Source organism: Tetrao urogallus, assembly GCF_951394365.1.
Source record: "Tetrao urogallus genome assembly, chromosome: 1".
In the NCBI taxonomy this organism is placed as follows: Eukaryota; Metazoa; Chordata; class Aves; order Galliformes; family Phasianidae; genus Tetrao; species Tetrao urogallus.
In genome coordinates, this window is record NC_136813.1 from 57285438 (window position 1) to 57304547 (window position 19110).

A 19110-nucleotide genomic window follows, 5' to 3' on the forward strand; every position below is an offset into this window, starting at 1 on the left:
ATGCACAGATATATGCATATTTGTATATATATATATATGTATGAAAAGGACAAACACACACACGCACACATGACAGATCTAAATAGCTCTTCCATCCTGTGCTCTTGAAGGATTGCTTGTAAAAAAAACCCTGCACATTCTGTGGAGGGAAGGAAACTTGCTGATTGTGCAGACTGAAGGCATGAGATGGTTTCACTCCCAACTATCTGCAAACACACACATTCCGATCACATGGTGGTGTCCCATATGCCTGACGATAGTCTGTTGCAGGAGGCATCTTCCACCTTCTTCAGCAGCGTTGGTTTTTTACAAGGGGGTGGGGGAGGGGCTGTGATTCTTTGCTCAGTGTTGTGCAAGATTTGTTGCCAGTCTTCTCTCTCCTCACACAGCTTTCTCCTCCAATCTAGAAGCTCTTGCAGAGCCACACTCTCATTCTCAGAAAGTCTAAGCTGATGAATAACCTGTTAGCGAGAAGAGGACAATAATAAAAAAGGTTAATTATCTTGGCATGAGGTGTGAACCACCTTCCAACCTGCAAATCACAATCCCATGGAGCATCTTGTCCACACATTCTAGTAGGACTATGAACTGAAATACTGCAGCTACCATAGAGTGCCCTGGCTTAGCCTTGTGAAATGGTGAATGGTTGGTGAATGCTCCCATTTGGATATGTACAATTAAAGAAATAAACAGACACATACAGGTAAGAACTAAAGTTCTACACTTTTGCTGAGGGAAAGATCGTTTGTACCACAGCTGAAAGAAAAGCGATCAAGCAACACTGTTAATAATTTGAAGTAATCTTCTCCTTCAGAAGGGTTTAAAGCTGTGCTTGCTTCTCCCACTCTCAGTTATCATTATTTACCCTAAAAATACAGAAGATGAATAAATTAGAATTGCCTTCCTTCAGTCTCATGTCTGAAAGCCACAGAAGTGAATTCCTATGAAGAAATGAATGGCAGAATCCTCCTTGCATCAGCAAAGGCTGCACGAACACAATCCTTTGAAATACACAAAATAGGTCCCAGACTGTGATGAGCAGTCCATATTTCTAACAACCTGGTCTTAAACTGTTGTCATATGATACCATTATATTGAGAAGATACTCTTAAAAAGAGCAGATAGCTGCTGTAAGAGTAGCAAAAGATTCTCCCCTAAATGTAAGTACCCAAGTAACTATAGCCAAGGTAACCACACTACAACATGTTTTGCTGCTTGAAATTAATAAAGCTACCATCACACAGATGAATTATCTTTAAAATTGCGGATGGGCATTTGTCTTCCTCTAGACTATATGTTACGACTATATGTTAAAATTAGTTTCAGTCAGCTTGAATCTATTTATAAATTTACACTGAAGAAGCCAAACAGTTCTGAACTAGATTCATAATCCACCTAGGAGAAGCTATTTTCTTCCACTCAACTTTTGCAGTGATTATTTATTTTGTACAAGTCAGTTTGAAGCCTCACATCAGCACTGTGGTTCAGAGGCTTACACAGAGGCTTACAAAGATTTTCTAATGCTGCTCCAAATGCATCCTGTGCAAGTCAGACCTTTCACACATGCCATTGGAGAAGGAAGGAGCCCTTACATGGAGATGCCTTAAGATCTATTAGTAATTTCCTTACTTTTTGGCTGGCTGTTACTTAAAAGGGAAATGTATTAACCCATATATTAATGGAAGACACTATAATTTCAAGTACAGTTATAAATTCCATGTTTTGAAGAAGAAAAGTGGAAAGTGTGTGATAGATGTCATTCAAGTATTTTTAGGTGTCATTCCAGACAACTACATGTCTCTATGAAATTAAAAACATTTTTTGCTTTTATGTTAACACAAATTGTATCCTAGCTACAAAATGCATCCTAGCTACTCAAATGTAGACAAAATGCTGCACAGATATTGTTTAGAGGGGTACCAGAGACCTTTCGCATAACAAAAATAGATAAATAAAATTTCATATATATATATGTATATATGTATATGTTTGTTTGTTTGTTTGTTTCAGTGTGAGTAGGAAGACTGGAAGACAAACCAAACTTTTAAAATTGAAACAATTTATCAAGAAAGTGAGGCAAGGTAGTTTTATCCTATAAAGCTTGAGAGGCACTGTGGCTGATTTATATAGATTACTGGGGGTTGAGATTATGGGGATAACCCAGTTTAGAAAACAGATAGGTAACTGAATTCAGTTTCACCGATTTAGACACCTCTTTTACATTTAAACATTAGGCATTTCATGAGACTGTATTAAGCATGATTCTCAGAAAGATGCTGGAAAATAAAAAGTGTATGTTAGACTGTCATCACAAGAGTTTCGTATAAAAGTTTCAGAGATAAACAAAGTTGTGCCTAAAGTAGGTAAGTAAACTTATAAGAAAATAGATAGACACTCTGTAGGGATTAGTGGTTACATTACTGGTGACAAATTTGGATAGCACCACTCTAATAAACTACAGAGACATTTTGGTTTTGAAAGATGTACATAAATTAAGCACTTGAATAGAGAGCTTCATCACTTGTCCAAGAACCATAAAGCACAACAGTGCAGGGTGAAAAGCGAGTACAATTTGCCTGGGCAAGGCAATTGACAAATGCATCCTATTTATAGCTTATAGGCACTTTACTTTCCTGACCCTCCTTATGCAAGCTGTAAATTAATGCAGTGTCAGCACTTTCACTATATAGGTCATTTTCCAATACGTAGTGGACAAATCTCAGTCCAGTGCTTAAATAAGTGTATATCCTTCACTGTATTTTTCAAACGAGGATGGAAAAGTATCTCTAGTCTTAATTCATTATGACTTTGATCTGGTAAATATGCTAGAAAAAGCTGAAAAATGTAGTGGTAATGAAATCATAGAATGATTTGGATTGGAATGGATCTTTATGATCCTTTAGTTCCAAACCCCCTGCTATAGGCAGGACACCTCCCACTAGACCAGGTTGCTCAAAGCCCCATTCAGCCTGGCCTTGAATGCTTCTAGGGAGGGGGCATCCACAGCCTCACACTGGGCAACCTGTTCCGTGTCTCACCACTCTCACAGAATGTCTTCCTAATACCTAGTCTAAATCAACCATCCTCCAGTTTAAAGCCATTTCCCCTCATCCTGTTGTTACATGCCCTTATAAAAAGTCCCTCCCTAGCTTTCCTATAGGACCATTTCAGGTACTAGAAGGCCACTATAAAGTCCCCTCAGAGCCTTCTCTAGGTTGAAGAGCCCTAGCTCTCTCAGCCTGTCCCTGTAGAAGAGGTGCTCCAGCCCCTCAGTCATCTTTGTGGCCCTCCTCTGGACCCACTCCAACAGCCTTATGTCCTTCTTATACTGGGGGCCCCAGAACTGGATACAGTACTCCAGGTGGGGTGTCATGAGAGCAGAGTAAAGGGGCAGAATCACTTCCCTTGACCTTCTGTTCACACTTCTCTTGATGCAACTCAGGATATGGTTTATCCTTCTGGGCTTTCTCTAGCATGTCAACTGCATCACTCACTTCGCTGAGATTGCACTCAACCCCACTGTCCACATCACCTACAAAGATATTAAATAACACCAGTCCCAGCACCGATCCCTGCGGAACACCACTCATCACTGGACTCCACTTGGACATTGAACAATTGTTTACAACTCTCTGAGTGTGACCATCCAGACAATTCCTTATCCAGTGACTGCTCCATCCATTACATCAATTTTTTTCCAATTCAACAACTAGGATGTTGTGCGGGACTGCGTCAAACACTTTGCACAAATCCAAGTAGATGACATCGATTGCTCCTCCTTTATCCAGTGACACTGTAACTCTATCATAAAAGGCCACCAAGTTTGACAGGTACGATTTGCACTTGGTGAAGCCATGTTGGTTACCACCAATCACCTCATCTTTATTTTCCATGTGCCTTAGTAGGGCCTTCAGGAGGATCTGCTTCATGATCTTGCCAGGAAGAGAGGTGAGACTGATTGGCCTGTAGTTCCCTGGATCTTCTTTTTATTCTTTCTGAAAATGGAGGTTATGTTTCTCCAATCAGTGGAAACTTCACCAGATTACCATGACCCTTATCTGCCAGTTTCCTCAGAACCTCTGGATGGATCTCAATGAGTCCCATAGACTTGTGCACCTTCAGGTCCTTCTTCCTTCTCCCAGTTCCTACCTTTGCTTTCTGCAGCTTGGGCAGTGTGGCTAGAGGCCTTGTCAGTGAAGACTGAGGTAAAGAAGTCTTTAAGTTCCCCTTTATGTCTCTGGCTAGATTTAATTTTAAGTTTCAGCTTTTCTAACCTGATCCCTGGCTCTTCAGACAACTTCTTTGTCATCCTTAAGATAAACGTTTCCTGCTTCCACTCCCTATAGACTTTGTTTTTGCACCAAATAAAGTCCAGGAGCTCCTTGTTGATTCACAGAGGCTTCCTGGCATTTTTGCCCACCTTCCTCTTTCTTGGGATGCACTTCTTCTGGGCTTGGAAAAGATGGCCCTTCAATACTGACCAGCTTTCTTAGGCCCTTCTTCCCTCAAGAACTTTATCCCATGTCACCCTGCTAAGCAGTTCCTTCAAGAGTCAAAGCCTGCTCTCTTAAGTCCAGAGTAGTATTCTTGCTGTGCACTCTCTTTGATGTCCTAAGGATCTTGAACTCTTCCATTCTGTGGTCGGTCAGACAAGGCTATCCTTGAGCTTCACATTACTCACCAGCCCCCCCCTCTTTGGTGAGGACAAGGTTCAGCACCACCACCTTTCCTTGTGGGTTCCTGTACTACTTGGAAGAGGAAATTATCATCGACACATTACAGGAACCTCTTTGATTGCTGGTGCCCTGCTGTGTTGTCCTTTCAACAGATATAATGGTGGCTGAAGTCCCCCATGTGAAGACTCTCCTATCAGTTTATAGAGGGCCTCATCCACTCAGTCTTCCTGGTCCGATGGCCTGTAGCACTGAATGTATCGATTAATTTAATTATACCAACTGAATAAGATGGTATCTTTTCTCTTTCTCCATTCATGACTAGACCTGTGATAAGCTAAAGACTTATTATACATATTCGTTATAGAAGATATTTGCAGAATTATTTTACATGAAGTACAATGTAAAACAGCAAGCACTATTTCTTCATTATTACTTTATATCTTGAGCAGGTAATTTGTGAAGGGTGAATGAAGTGTGTAGGAAGTCAGTAATTTAAAAGTGTTAATCTTTTCAATGAACACTTAACAATTTCAACCATTAAGTGATAGAGATTGTACAACTGTAGACCAGTATTTTCCTACTCAAAATGAATGGTCAGATACAATGGGCAATACAGCATTTGGGCTAGATTCACAAAAACATACAGAATACTTAGCATATAACAGCCCTTTCATTTGGAGGAAACACCTACCCTTTGTTTGGTATGCAGAATCCTTACTAAGCAAACCAAAAAAGCAGAAGTGTCTAAGACAGTGACAAATGAGTACCCAGTGTTGCCAAAACTACTTATTGATGCAGTAAAGCAAGATCCAAAGTAAAGCAAAACTCTCCGCTGTGAATATAGCAAAATGAACAAAACCAGTGTCAATGAGCATCTCAGGGAAGAGGGTCCAGGATGCATTCCTTCCACCTCACAGCCCAAATCTGCACAGCAGAAGAAAGTGTTCTCTTTCTTGCACCATGGATTTTTGTTTTCACTGGAGTATCAATGGCTCAGTTCCAACAGGCCAAAATTGAGGGACTTTCCACCACTAACTAGTGATTAGAGCATACACACAATCAGAAGACATGACTTATTTCAGTTTAAGGAAGAGACTGAGTTCCTGCATTCTGCGAGTGAGCTCAGGACATTGAAACTACCACAGGCACACTCTTAGTGCAAGGAAAAGGAATCAGGTTCTTGTCTTTGTGCTAAGGTGTGAGATCCATGTGCAATAACTGTGCTACAGTAAATCTTTCAGAGTGAATCCCTTGTAGGTTTAGTGCACAAGAGATAGGAACTTGGACACAGATTGCATTGTGGATACACAATCATTTAGAGCACGATTGTGCCAACCAAGTTATATATACTTAAGTCTTTTCCAGTCACTGAAAAATGAGTTCCTGAATTGCCTTCTTGGATGCAGGCTTATAAATTCTGCCTAAAGTTCCTCTATAAGGAATTAAAGTGGGCAGTGGATTTCAACTTTGTCTTAGAATTAAGATGAGTAGCTATAAATCCATAAATTATTTTAATTATAGCCTTAGTTCTTAAGCTGGTTAAAAAATACAGGGCATTTTAATTAAGGAAAGTTCAAAGTTTCACATTTTTAAATCATTCCTGACAAAAAGGTACACCAGACAAAAAGATTAACAGGCCCATTTAAACTTAATTTCAGAGTTATTTACAGATTTGGCTGTAGAATCTCAGGAAATTCATTTTGCGTTAAAAGATTAAATGCTACAGCTTTACAGAGGATATTTTGTAAGAGTGAGACATAACACAGAGCTTACATTATCTATTTGTGTGTCAGATGCAACACCAACTTCGCATCAAGCTAGGGTAAAAGGTCTCAAAGAGGCTAACAGATTTGGTGCATAATTTGCACCATGTTCTTTGACTTACAAAATAATATTTTATGTCATTTTGCTCTTTTCCTAACCAAATGTAGGCTTTACTTTTTCATAAATATGTGTATTGTAGTTTAACCAGTTTTCAGGTTTTGGGTTTTTTTTGTCATTTGCCATTGCAGTGATTAATCTACCAGAGATTCACCAGATAATGCAAAGAAGCATTTAATTACATTCTTTGATGCTAAAACATACCAATAGTTTTCTCTGCACAAAGCATAGCTCTATGTGTTCTACTGTCCTTTTGTTTTCAGTTGCTTCTGTAAGTTTTAGCAACATATCTCAATATAGACAGAGAAATACAACTGAAAACAGATTTTTAGTCATCACACAGGCTGAGGACCCTTGAGAAATTTGTAGGAGGTTACTAGACTCTATTTTCCCATCAGAGAAAAATATTGCTAATTATGTTCTTTAATAGATTTTTCAATGCATGTGCTTCACAGTAACTGTCAATAGATTTTCAAAATTAATTATTGCAGCTTTTTTTATGTTTCTCTTCCATTAGTGTTTTACACTGTTAGCAAAGTAAAAAAAATATATAAAAAAAAAATACCGTATTTTCAATCTTTTCCAGTTTGCGGGCTGCCTAAAAATGTAATCAGAACAAATTCCAGCCTGCTACTAATCGTTGACTCCCAGTTATGTTTATCCGAGCCCTTAAAAGTAGCTTACAAATCCCAGTGGGTCTCCTGTGGATCATCAGTTTTAAAGACTGAAGTGATCAGGATGCTCTCACCATTCATTTCACAATTAAAGATACAATTTCATTCAGCAATTCTAGAAAGAATTATTGCTGTGTGCAATTATTAGTGAGGGCAGCACATTTTGATTCAACATGTGATAGGCAAGCATATCTTTCATAGAGTGTTTATAGCTCATTTAAATGGTTTCAACTTTCTCTGCTTTCCTTTTGCATCTGATAAACCCCTACACTGACTTCTTCCAAACATGCAAGTAGCATATTTTCCTTAGCTACAGAACAAACACTACAACCTCTCTAATTCCTTATCTTTTACATACCAAAACAGACATGTTTTGTTTTCATTTCTAAATTAAAAAAATCATAGATCAGGAAGAGATTTCTGTTCCACCAACTCTTGAATCAAGAAAAAATGTCTGTCACTCTACATATTATTTAACAATAAAATATTCATTTGATGATACAAGGGCAAAGCATGCAGATTAATAAGGGTGTGTTAAAAAACCCAGGCAAGCATTCAACATAAATCAAATCAATATGTAAATTTGTGTTTGATTGGGAATCCTGCATTTGCCATGTAAGACCCCAGCAGGGATTAGAGAGCAGCTATGATTAATGAGTTGACATGCCTCTAAATTCCAATTAAAAATCTCCAAATACTAATGTACCACTGGGATGCAAGGAGATTCATCCAATTGTGGATGCTGGGACATGCTTTTTTTTCTTTTTCTTCCCTTTTTTTTCCCCCTGGGACCTAATATCTTGATATATGATATGCAAAGGTAAAATGATTGTTAGTTAACCATTCTCTTAAACTGCTGATAACTTTCCTTTGTGCTGGAGCAGCATTTCTGTCTCCAAAAATAAAATTCTCCAAAATGGATGGCAAATGGATTTACTGGAAAGGAGGAAAGGGCAAAACACACCAATATTGTCTGGTACAAATTTGGAATTGGTTTGGAGAGGCGAAGCCAAGCTTAAGTGGAGTTAAACTTGAGATCCATCATTGGCATGTTTTTACTTTGTTACAAGAAAACATCTCAGTTAAAGTTTCTTATTATACCAAAAGAAAAAACTAGCTTTAGATCAGGTGATGTATAAATGACATACCAAAGGAAGTCAGAACTTTGTTGACACTTAAAAACTGCAGATAATTTTAAAAGTAACAGACATATTTAAAATACAGTGGATCACCACAGAAGTCAGGAAGAAATGTTTTCCTTCCTGATAAGCACTTCCCAGCAATCGTGATTTTTGGAGAGACAGATTTGATTTTCTTCCAAGGAATGCTTGAAGTTAAAGATCGCTTGGGCGTACACAGACATCTTTGATTCCAGCCCTCTGCTATCACAAGGCATTTTGAAAAGTATCAAGCTTTGTAAAAAAAAAAATAAATTTGACTGTTTGCCTTGGCTTTGCTTTTTGAAAGGATTTTCCTCAAAAGTTCATCAGTGATTAGAGTAACTGCCTCCTGAAGGTTCTTCCTCACAGTCTGCTGGAAACTGGGAGGATGTACCCTGAACCTCTCAGACACCTGGAACCCCTTTGCTCTGCCTAGGAAAAGGGAGTTTTGGTCAGGAGAAGAATTTTGGGCTACACACACCTTTGGAGTGACTCAGATTTCATATTCTTAATCTGATCACGAGTCTATTGCTGGTACAAACTGTCTCACTTTCTCTTATGCTCTTGAATACTCCTGGGTTTTTCTTTTTGTTCTTCTTGCTGTTTTTCTTTCTCTTTATTATTATTTTTCCCCAGGAACACATTTTAGTTGCAAAAGCAAGTGTTGATCTTCAGCTCAGTTTTGTACTTTTCCCTCAATGAAGTAGTAACATGCTTGGAACCACATTCTTGATTAATTGGCCGAATAATCTTTCAGTTTGGAGGTCGTTCTGCAGTCAGTGACACTATATCTTCGTAAAATAAAGTTGTATACAAATCCTGAATAGAGCAGTAGCATAATCTGGCCAAAAAAAAAAACACTGAAAGAAGGTAGGGAATGTTCAATAATACATGACGGCACACATTCCAGGCTCTCTGATTATTTGAGTTGGGAATAGAGTGGGCATGTTCAAAACAGGTGAATTTTACTTATTTATTTGATTCGTGTGGGCTTTTATTATTTATTTATTATTATTTGGTTTGGCTGAGTTTATCTCTTCACTAGATTTCTGTTATCAGTACAAAATGACACCTTCCTAGACTGACTGAAATTTCAACTTAATACTGAAATATATTGGTTTTTTTTCTCATAAGCAATATTTCTTTCTCCAGACAGACTGACTATAAACTGCTCTTTAAAGATTTCAGGAGCATCTTCATAATTCAACTCTGATGCTTCAGAAAAAAATGATTATGCTCCGGATAGCAACTGTGCCTTTCTGAAGAATGAGCTGTGAAAACAAATCACCTATTGCAGATGTCTTCAGAACAGCTGACCAAACAACACCGATCTCACTTCCTGCAATTCTCAAAAATCTCCACAGACAGTTAGAAACAGTTTCTCACTCTGCTTTTGAAGCAATTACAAAAGCCATAATTAAGCTCTATTTCCTAATGTTGTGTATTGCCCTTTCTTGAAAAGCACACAAAAAAGCGCCTCCTCTTATGGTCAAATACCATTAGAAACAAACATCACTTAATTTACAGGCCGTTAGCTGTGCAAATCCCACCTGTCCTATATGCATATGGAGGCATGTGAATGAAAGAGGGTGAAAGGCACACGGATCAACTTATTCTCTCTTACCAGGCTCTTACAACTGTGAACTCACAGGTACTGACCGTGGGGCAGGGGAACACCCTCCCATTGAACCTCATAATTGAAGCAGCTTCTTATGATGATCCATTAGTCACTGTGGAAGCCCAAGAAGAATCATGATATATTTTGGCCAAGCCCCAGAGCTTGAGGAGGGCACAGGGATGTTTAGGAGGATGTTCCGTTCTCCTCAACAGTCACAGTCTTCCAGTAAGGGAAAAGATAACTTACTCTTTCCTTTTTGGAGGTCTCAACAGTCAGAATTAGGACATACTTGCAGAGAAAGGGAGTGTCTGTCCTCCAAACACTGTTAACACAGCAATATGTGCACCTACCAATGAATTTACAACATCACCTCATACTATTTAATATATAAGATACGTATTTTTTGCTTCTAAAAGAAAGCTGCACTGTATTATAAGTCCCAATTTTTGTCTGGATTTGACATTACAAAGAGAATTCTTTGGTATTGCTGTCAAAACGAAACAAAACACAACTTACAGACTTACACTGATACAGACTGACGATAAATATGAAACATATTTATCTCTCTCTTGGATGTTATGTGTTTACAAAGGCATTGGTGATTTTGTTATTACACTAGGCTTGGTTGATTGTGACATTTTTTTTGAAAGATGATCAAAGATTACTTCCAGTTAATAGTCAAACCCAATAGGTATTAATAATGAATGCTAGAGCCAGTGTTTAGAAAGAAATGTGACAAAAGGCTGGGAGTAGGAACGCATCACATTCTTGTGTATTCATTTTTTTCAACTTTTGAACAGTCAACAAAAGAAGTGATTGGCAACAAATATTAAATCAAGTAGGAACAAAGGCAGCCCTTGAAACTATAATGAATGTGCAGCTCTTTCTGAGGGAAGAAAGTGCTGAAAGCAATGAGATTTCATGAAATAAGAGCTATGGCTTAAGCTGTAATGAAACAATAAATACATTCTTCATGAATATGAAAAGATATTTCCAATTTTTCATTGTCAGGTGTTGGCTCTTATATTACTGCAATCTGCCAACCTGCGCTATGGGGTTTAAACAAAATAGAAGAGATAAGACTGCAGATTTTTAATATAGAAGTAAGTGAAAAAAATCATCATTTTTTATCTTACCTCCTACCTTTTGAGTATGTGACAGATAAAACATGTTTCAGAAGGGGACAACCACTACTAGAAAGGCAGCTGCTTGCTTATTTATATCTTGTTCTCGAAGTACTTCCATAGGATGCCTGAATGCATGTGCCACCTGATTTCAAATGAGTCAACTTTCCATCATGAAAAACTAAGCTGCATAAAGAGACTTTGCATCTGTTAATAAGAATTTTCCTATATTTTTCCTCTGTTGGCTGGATCTTTAGGACACTATGCTGTGAACTAACTTATGTAGTAAGCCATCCTATAAATGAAGGTGGATTACTACAATTACTTTTTATTTCAAGAAACATAAATATCACATTGATATGAGTATGAAGACAAATGAACATCAAATATGACTTTCCATTTTATTAATGCCTTAGTGCCTCTCTCTTTTCCCACCACCAACCTGTAGTGTGCACCTATTTATTTCTCACTTCTTTTCTTCACCTTCCTTTCAGTTCTTTTTTCTTCCCCCTGACTCTTCCTTCTTTCCTCTTTGTAAATCCCCTGTTCCCTAATATTACTTTTTATTCTCAGTCACTTTATACTTCCTCCAGTCTTCCTTCTCTGAATCATCCCTTATCTACTGCCTGCTTTTCTCCCCACTCCCGCCCTACACACATGCTTATTATTGCTCCAGTCTTTCATATGCACCTCATTCCCATCTGTTCTTTATCTCCATGTTGTCCATCTTATCCTTTTACAGACAGACCATGTTGTTTCTTGCTGCCCACATAAGAAAGGAGTCTTTAGCTGATCTGCTTTTCTTCATTTCACTGTGTCTTTCTCACACCACATCCCACTTCATAGTGAATGTTAATAACAACTTTATAATATTTTTATCAAAAATAAAAAAAATACAGTTCTGAATCTGTAAAAAAGAAGACAAGGCTGCTTTGCTTTTGTGCAAGGTCCCAAAGATAAGGCCTTGCCTTTGTTGTCTTTGTTTTGTCCTGCTGCTGTTTCTGACACGCCAAACAATTTACATATCTCAACAGCCTTTATTCTTACATCTTTAAAACATAGCTTATAGAAACTATTGAAGAGAAGAAACAATAAACATTATCAAGAGGGGAGAGTCCATTGGACTGGCTAAGGAACTGGGAAATTACTGATGTCAAATATGCAGAGCACTGAGGAGATATTTTATAAAGCTTTTTTTGTTTGTTTTAGATGAAGTTTTAGATTCTGCTAAATGATTTCAAATCCAAAAGTCTCCAGTATGCTTTGGATCACTTCTTGGAGCCTGACTAAATAGAAATGACTCTTAGTCATAACAAAATCTTCTATTTAGGCAAGATCTTGCAAAGTCTTGAGCCTCGGTTGTGACTCTACTCCTTCAAGCTGGGAGATGTAAGGATAGAGCACAGCCCTGCTGAAAGGGACTTCAGAACACTGACAGATGGGAAGCTGGACGTGAACCAGCAATGTGCCCAAACAGCCCAGAAAGCCAACCATATTCTGGGCTGCATCAAAAGAAGTGTGGTCAGCAGAGTGAGGCAGGTGATCCTGCCCCTCCGCTCTGCATTGCTGAGGCCTCACCAGGATTACTGTGTCCAAATGTGGAGTCCTGATACAGGAGAAATGTGGACCTGTTGGAGCACATCCAGCGAAGGGCCACAAAAATGATCCAAGGGTTGGAACCCCTCTCCTGTGAAGGCAGGCTGAGAGAGCTGGGGCTCTTCAGCCTGGGGAAGAGAAGGGAGACCTGAGAGTGGCCTTTCAATACCCAAAGGTGGGCTGTAAGAAGGAAGGAGATAAACTCTTAAGAAGAATCTGTTGTGAAAGGACAAGGAGAAATGGTTTCAAACTTAAAGAGGGGAGGTTTAAACTGGATATAAGAATAAGTTTTTTACAGAAAGGGCAGTAAGGCATTGGCATGGGTTGTCCAGAGGAGCTGGATGCCTGGAGATACTCAAGGTCAGGTTGGATGGTGCACTGAGCAACCTTATCAAGCTGTAGGTGTCCCTGTTCACAGCAAGACATTGGACTAGATGGCCTCTAATGGTCCCCTCCAGCTCAAACTATTCTCTGATTCTATCAAGATTATGGCACAAATGACCAGAAAAAGCATACCTTCCACTTTGGTGGTTTCTTTGACTCTGGAAGAAAATGATGGGGAAGAATTTAAGAGTAGAGATTCAGGCATGTTTGAAAATGCCAAACAAATCGCTGAAGAAATGTTAAAGAATCAGCATTTCAGTAATTTAAAATTAGTAATTTTAAAACAAGCTTGAATGAGGCAGTTTCCTAGTTTTCTGATGTTCATGGAGCAAGACGAGCAGCAGAACTACCAGATGGTATTCTGCAGAAGCTGAGTACACTTGCAGCTGATGAATTTAGGCTTAGATACTAAGAGCAAAGTAGGCTTTTTTATAAGGGCAGATCTGAATATTGCTTCTTGCAATGTTGTTTTGCTGTAGATTTCCAGCCTGTGTTTTGAAAATTTTGATTCACAAAGAAAACATAAAACACATGGAGCTTAGCATCCTCTCTTGTTGAAAGAATACGTGTATTTCTTTGCTAACAAATAGTTTCTTAAGGACCTATTATCTGAACAAAGTAAAATACATGAAACAAGGTCCAATTTTCAGTATTTCAGTTTTGATGATACATATGAAGTTCTTTATGTTCTGTGTAGTGTTTGCTTGCAATCTATACAATGTGCAGCCACAGTACAATATGAAGAGAAAGTTATTAGTTAAAAAAATCATACTTTGCTATTCTTGTAAAATGTAAGACCATTCATTTCTAATTAGACAAAATTCAAGGTTTATTTTTAATTTTCTTCCCTTTTTTCTTTTCTAGCAGTCCACCCATCTTTTCTTTTCTAGCACTCCAACCATCCACCTATCACCAATAATTCTCACTAAACCACATCCCTCAACACGTCAAATGTTTCTTGAACACCCCCAGGGTCGGTAACTCCACCACCTCCCTGGGTACTGGGCATTCCAGTGCGTGACCACTCTTTCAGAGCAGTATTTCCTAACGTCCAGCCTAAATCTCCCCTGGTGCAGCTTGAAGCCATTCCCTCTAGTTCTATCACTAGAGAAGAGGCTAACCCCCAGCCTCCTTTCAGGTAGTTATAGAGAGCAATGAGGTCTCCCCTGAGCCTCCTCTTCTCTAGACTGAACAATCCCAGCTCCTTCAGTCACTCCTCAAAAGTCCTGTGCTCCAGAGCCCTCGCCAGCTTTGTCGTCCTTCTTTGAATACGCTCCAGGGCCTCAATGTCTTTCTTGTCCAAAGAAAGAGGGGCCCAAAACTGGACTCAGTACTGAGGTGCGGCCTCACCAGAGCTGAGTACAGGAGGACTATCACTTCCCTGTTCCTGCTGGCAACACTGTTTCTGATGCAAGCAGAGAATGATCAATTAACCTGTTCTCTAAAAGATGTAGTTTTGCAGGTTTGCATAGTGCAGAAAGTTTCAAGCAGTGATACAGGTAGTTATCACCTGATGTGACAACATGATGGTACTGTAAGCCACAGTACCTAGACTTCCATTGGATGTCTATGAGCTGTGACAAAAATGAAATTAACTCCTGTCAGTTCAGTGAGGAATGAGCAGAGAGATATTAAACAAATACTTAAATATTAGGAGTCCCTGAAGGTTAACAAGCCAGTTTCCTTTAGCTGAAATGACAGTGTCAGCCAAGAACTCGAGGACTCAGTCTATGTTTCTCTCTCTAAAGCAATTAGTCAATCAGTGCTTTCAAAGATCTGCGAAACAATCTGTCCTATTTCATATGTCATATGTAATACAAGAATTACTTTAAAGTGATTAGGTTACTGCACCAAAGTCTTACAGGTTTACAATAGGCTTGTATACTGTTAAGAGAAACTGGTGGTATGCTAGGAAATGTCAACTGTAAATAAAACCAATCATTTTCAAATACATTGCAGGATTTCAAAATAGTGAGGAATGCTTCTTACAGAAAGAATTTTTAACCCTGTGAGAATGGACGTTTTAAGAATGGTTTTTAATGTGTTTTGTTTTGTTTCGTTTCCTTTTTCTTCTTCTTCTTCTTTCTTCTTTTTTTTTTTTTTTTCATTTTCTTTTTGTAATACCATTTTTGAAGATGTTTATGGCAGTTGCATCAAAAATCACTGGACTGCATTGTTCCTTCTCTGAACTTGTCACAGCTCTTATTAAAGTTGCATTTAAGGATCGTCCCTGCATGTAATTCTGAGTACATGGCATGGAACATGTTTTGAAGATTTGTGAGACACTTTGCCAACTATCTATTTACTGAAAAGTGACATTTTGATGTACTGAACTGAAATTGTGTTCAGCTTTTGGCAAGTAGTGTTGGAAGGATCAAATATAGAAGTTTGAACATGGTTTAAACTTTCTTCTAATATAAAGCATTTAAATTTGCAGATTAATTTAATTGATGGTAGTATTTTGATTCTAATTTTTGTCCTTAGCTCAATATAAACCTGTAAGAGAAGCATTTTTCAATATTCAACAAACAGATTTGAGTCAAGAAAGCTTTTAACATGCAGGTACTGTGAATTTTTACTCTCTTTCCATTAGATTATCAATGATTTTTTTACCTGAGTAGTGTGGCTCTCCCTATGTCTTTGAATCGATGAACCTGCTGTAGTGCTGGCAGACAGTCTTGAATATTCATTTTCCTCTGGTACACCTAAAGAAGAACAATAATAATTTATTTTCTAACCTGACATTTATGAATTGGTTGATTTCAGTTCAAGATTCAAAAGACTCTGACATATTTTTCTACAAAGGGATGATAAATGTCACACATTTGCCTGGGTATTTACTTCTGTGTTACGAAAGCTGGAAAGGTTATTGTTTATCAAGTATAAACACTATCATAAGTATGTATGTTGATTTATAGAAATTGTACTGGAAGAACCTACAAATAGCACACTACCTACATGACACTGGCCAGGGATTCGTCCTGCAATGCAAAAATCCCTGGTTCCTCTTCCCCTGGCTTCTTTTAATCACAGAAGCAACGCAAATGGAATGCAACACGGACCTAAGGTCTGTTCTCACACTGATGTCTCTACTCACATGGGAAGTCAATAGCTCCAGGTTTTACGACTTCATCTCTGCAGTACCGTAGGGCTTTTTTATGTAACTGTTGTATTTATTGTGCACTCTCCATGCGGGAAATAGCTGTCCAAAATTCTGAAGTGTAAAAACCAGTGTGAAAGAGCCAGGCACAGCCTCCGGCGTCAAAATAAATGAGCAACTCTGTGCAGTGACCACAGAGCGAGGCTCATAGCCAGCATTTCCCATCACTTCTGCTGGAGTGGGAAGACCACTCCCACAGCAGATTGGTGGATCTGGAAGACGAGATCAAGGGAAACAAAGGCGGAAGCAGAAATATAGTGAGCCCACCATAGGTGTTATTAAGCTCCTCACAAACTCACAGACGCCACAGTAGGTCTGGCACCTGACAATTCTATTATTAACCTGCGTATCACTACTCCTTCTTTCGCCAGAGTTGGCCATCAGGAGAAAAGGATTAATCCTGTCAGGGGATAATGAAAGTTGAATTGTCCTCAGAGGATTACCAACTGGAACGATAACATCTAATCTGAATTTGGGTGGGAGTAGATGACTTGTAAAGGTCCTTTCCAACCCGAACTGTTGTGTGACTCTATCAACTGTCAGACTCGACTAGGTATTTACCTTTTGGGTGGCTAAAACTAGAGAAGGTTAATCTGTGCCTAGATAGCTAACTATGAGATAAATGAAAATGAGGTGAACCCCACTCTTTGTATACTGTACACAACATACACTGAATTGTAATGGAAATAATTCAAAAGTTCAAATGCAATGAATTGTAAACTAGTTATGAGATTATGTACTGTACTACTCATAGTTCAGTTTCATGTTTCTGTTCAGCTTCTTGTTTCAGTCATGAGACTAGCATAGAAATACATGATGAAACCTCTTCCAAGCCTCTATTTTCTATATAAAAAAATGCTTATTTTTTATATTGATAAATGAGTATTAATTCTTATATGGTTAGTGATGTATGATTTAACTCATGCAAATAAAAGCTGCATGAATTATTTCATAAAATAAGCAGATTTTGTGAGAGAAACAGAACAAGAGTTTTAAAGAGAATGAATGATCCTTATTCCTTTCTCAGTCTTAGTTTCCCCCTTATGCTGTTGCATATCCATAGCTTTGTAGCTAAGGACAGCTGGTTTTGTTTTTTTTTTGTATTGTTCTTCTGAATGGAGTTTGTGCAAACTATTCCTAAATTTCTACAGCTTCAAACCACCTGGACTTTCTTTAGACACATACAGGCAGTGAAATGGCCAAAGCCCTGATTGCAGCTGTGGAGATAAAACAAACCTTGTGAGGATCCAACCCTTTAGATCTACCCAAAGCAGAGAGGGCATCTGAGCATGTTCTCTCAATGCTTTGAACAATGTTTTGTTTCAAGGTGGGGTTCTTTCTTTTTGAAGCTGGTCTGCAATGTATTATGCATACACTGGAAAGTCTGACATTCACATTCTCCAGTATACTAGGTTTGTCAAATACACGTTGTCACTATTCCTTTCTTACACTTACTAAAGTCAGTAAACAAACCCTGCTCTACAACATATTTGCCCTGATCAAAATCACTTTTTTTTTTTTTTGTAAAATGAAATGCTTGAAATAAATGTTTGTTTTTTTTTTATTTGAGATTTTCCTCTAAAAATGTTTCTGTCAACACAATATTTTTTTTACAATAATAAAAAATTAACCACATTTTTATGCAGAATGCCTTGTTATGTGTTCTTAATTTAACTTGAATAAAAAATATATTGTAAATTATTTGCAAATTATAGACATTTGTAAAAGAACAAAAAATTTTCCTAGACCAGTAGCATGCTTTTGAAAAAGATACTGCTTTTGAATTATATTCATACACTTAAAGATCTATGGTGCACAATAGCCTTGAGCTAAGAATATCAGTGATTTTCTATGAAAAGCACTTTGATAAGCAGTCTTATCAAACAAATAAAGTTTCCATGTACAGCAACAGCATGTCAACACAGACCAAGCAGAAGCTTAGTGGAGTTTGGAAACATAAATGGAGTAGTTGATTGCACTCTAAAAGTTTTCCTTTACGTGCACTAAGTAAATATTTGGATACCACAGTTGTGCACTGAATAAGACCTTGCTTAATTCAGCACAAGGTTGGAAACATCAATTTAGCAGGGGCAGAACTACAAGAATGCAGGTTAATGAGAAGTACAGGCTGGAGCATGAATTCTGTCATCAGGAGTGGGCTTTCTTTAAACTATTCTCAAGTCATCCACAGTAAATGCTCATATTTGTGTCACAGGGACATTCTGCAAGGTTGTTTGCTGTGACACCTCTCTCATTCTGTGATTTCCTAGACTGATGGGAACTCATTACCTACTGTGCTTAGATCAAGTGGTAAGTTCCTATATATCATGCAGCAGCCTGCAGCCCACAGATGACTTGCCTAGAGAAGACAGCCACCTTCTTGGCAGCTAAAGTTAGGCAAGATTCATCCCCTCAGCAGAATAATATATAGGGCTCTTAATAAAACAGTCAGGTTCTTGACAGCTGATCAAAATGAACTATACAGTGAGTCCATTCATATGTACCTCCACACAACAAACAGTGGGCCTCAGATGTAGCTGAAGAGCAGAGGAACAAACAGCAAAGGTTCGTTGGAGAGATAGCAGGGTGCTAATGGTGCTGGATAGCTGGCACAGGGCAAAGTGTGTGCCTGCGTGCCCACTGGGCATTATGCAGCACATTCAGTCTCCCATGGTCCAAACAGGCAGTGTCATCTATGTAGAATCAATTCTAGATTTCAGTTGGATCACAGTGGTAAGTACCTCTACAGCAGTCTACTGGGGGTAAAAAACTGTCATATACCCAGGGATTTTTTTCTTTTCACTAACCAAAGGTTCAATCACCTCAATTTCATTATT

At 38.3% G+C, this 19110-nt stretch overlaps 1 protein-coding gene across 1 annotated transcript in view; it reads right to left on the reverse strand.

The window, feature by feature from the left end:
* Positions 1 to 227: 227 nt before the first annotated feature.
* Positions 228 to 19110, reverse strand: part of MYO16 (myosin XVI) — a gene marked incomplete at both ends in the record, with an annotated part of 283559 nt that continues 264676 nt past the window's right edge. Inside the window, 2 exon segments of the mRNA XM_079549224.1 lie at positions 228 to 461; positions 15727 to 15818. Coding sequence (XP_079405350.1) covers positions 228 to 461; positions 15727 to 15818 — 326 coding nt within the window.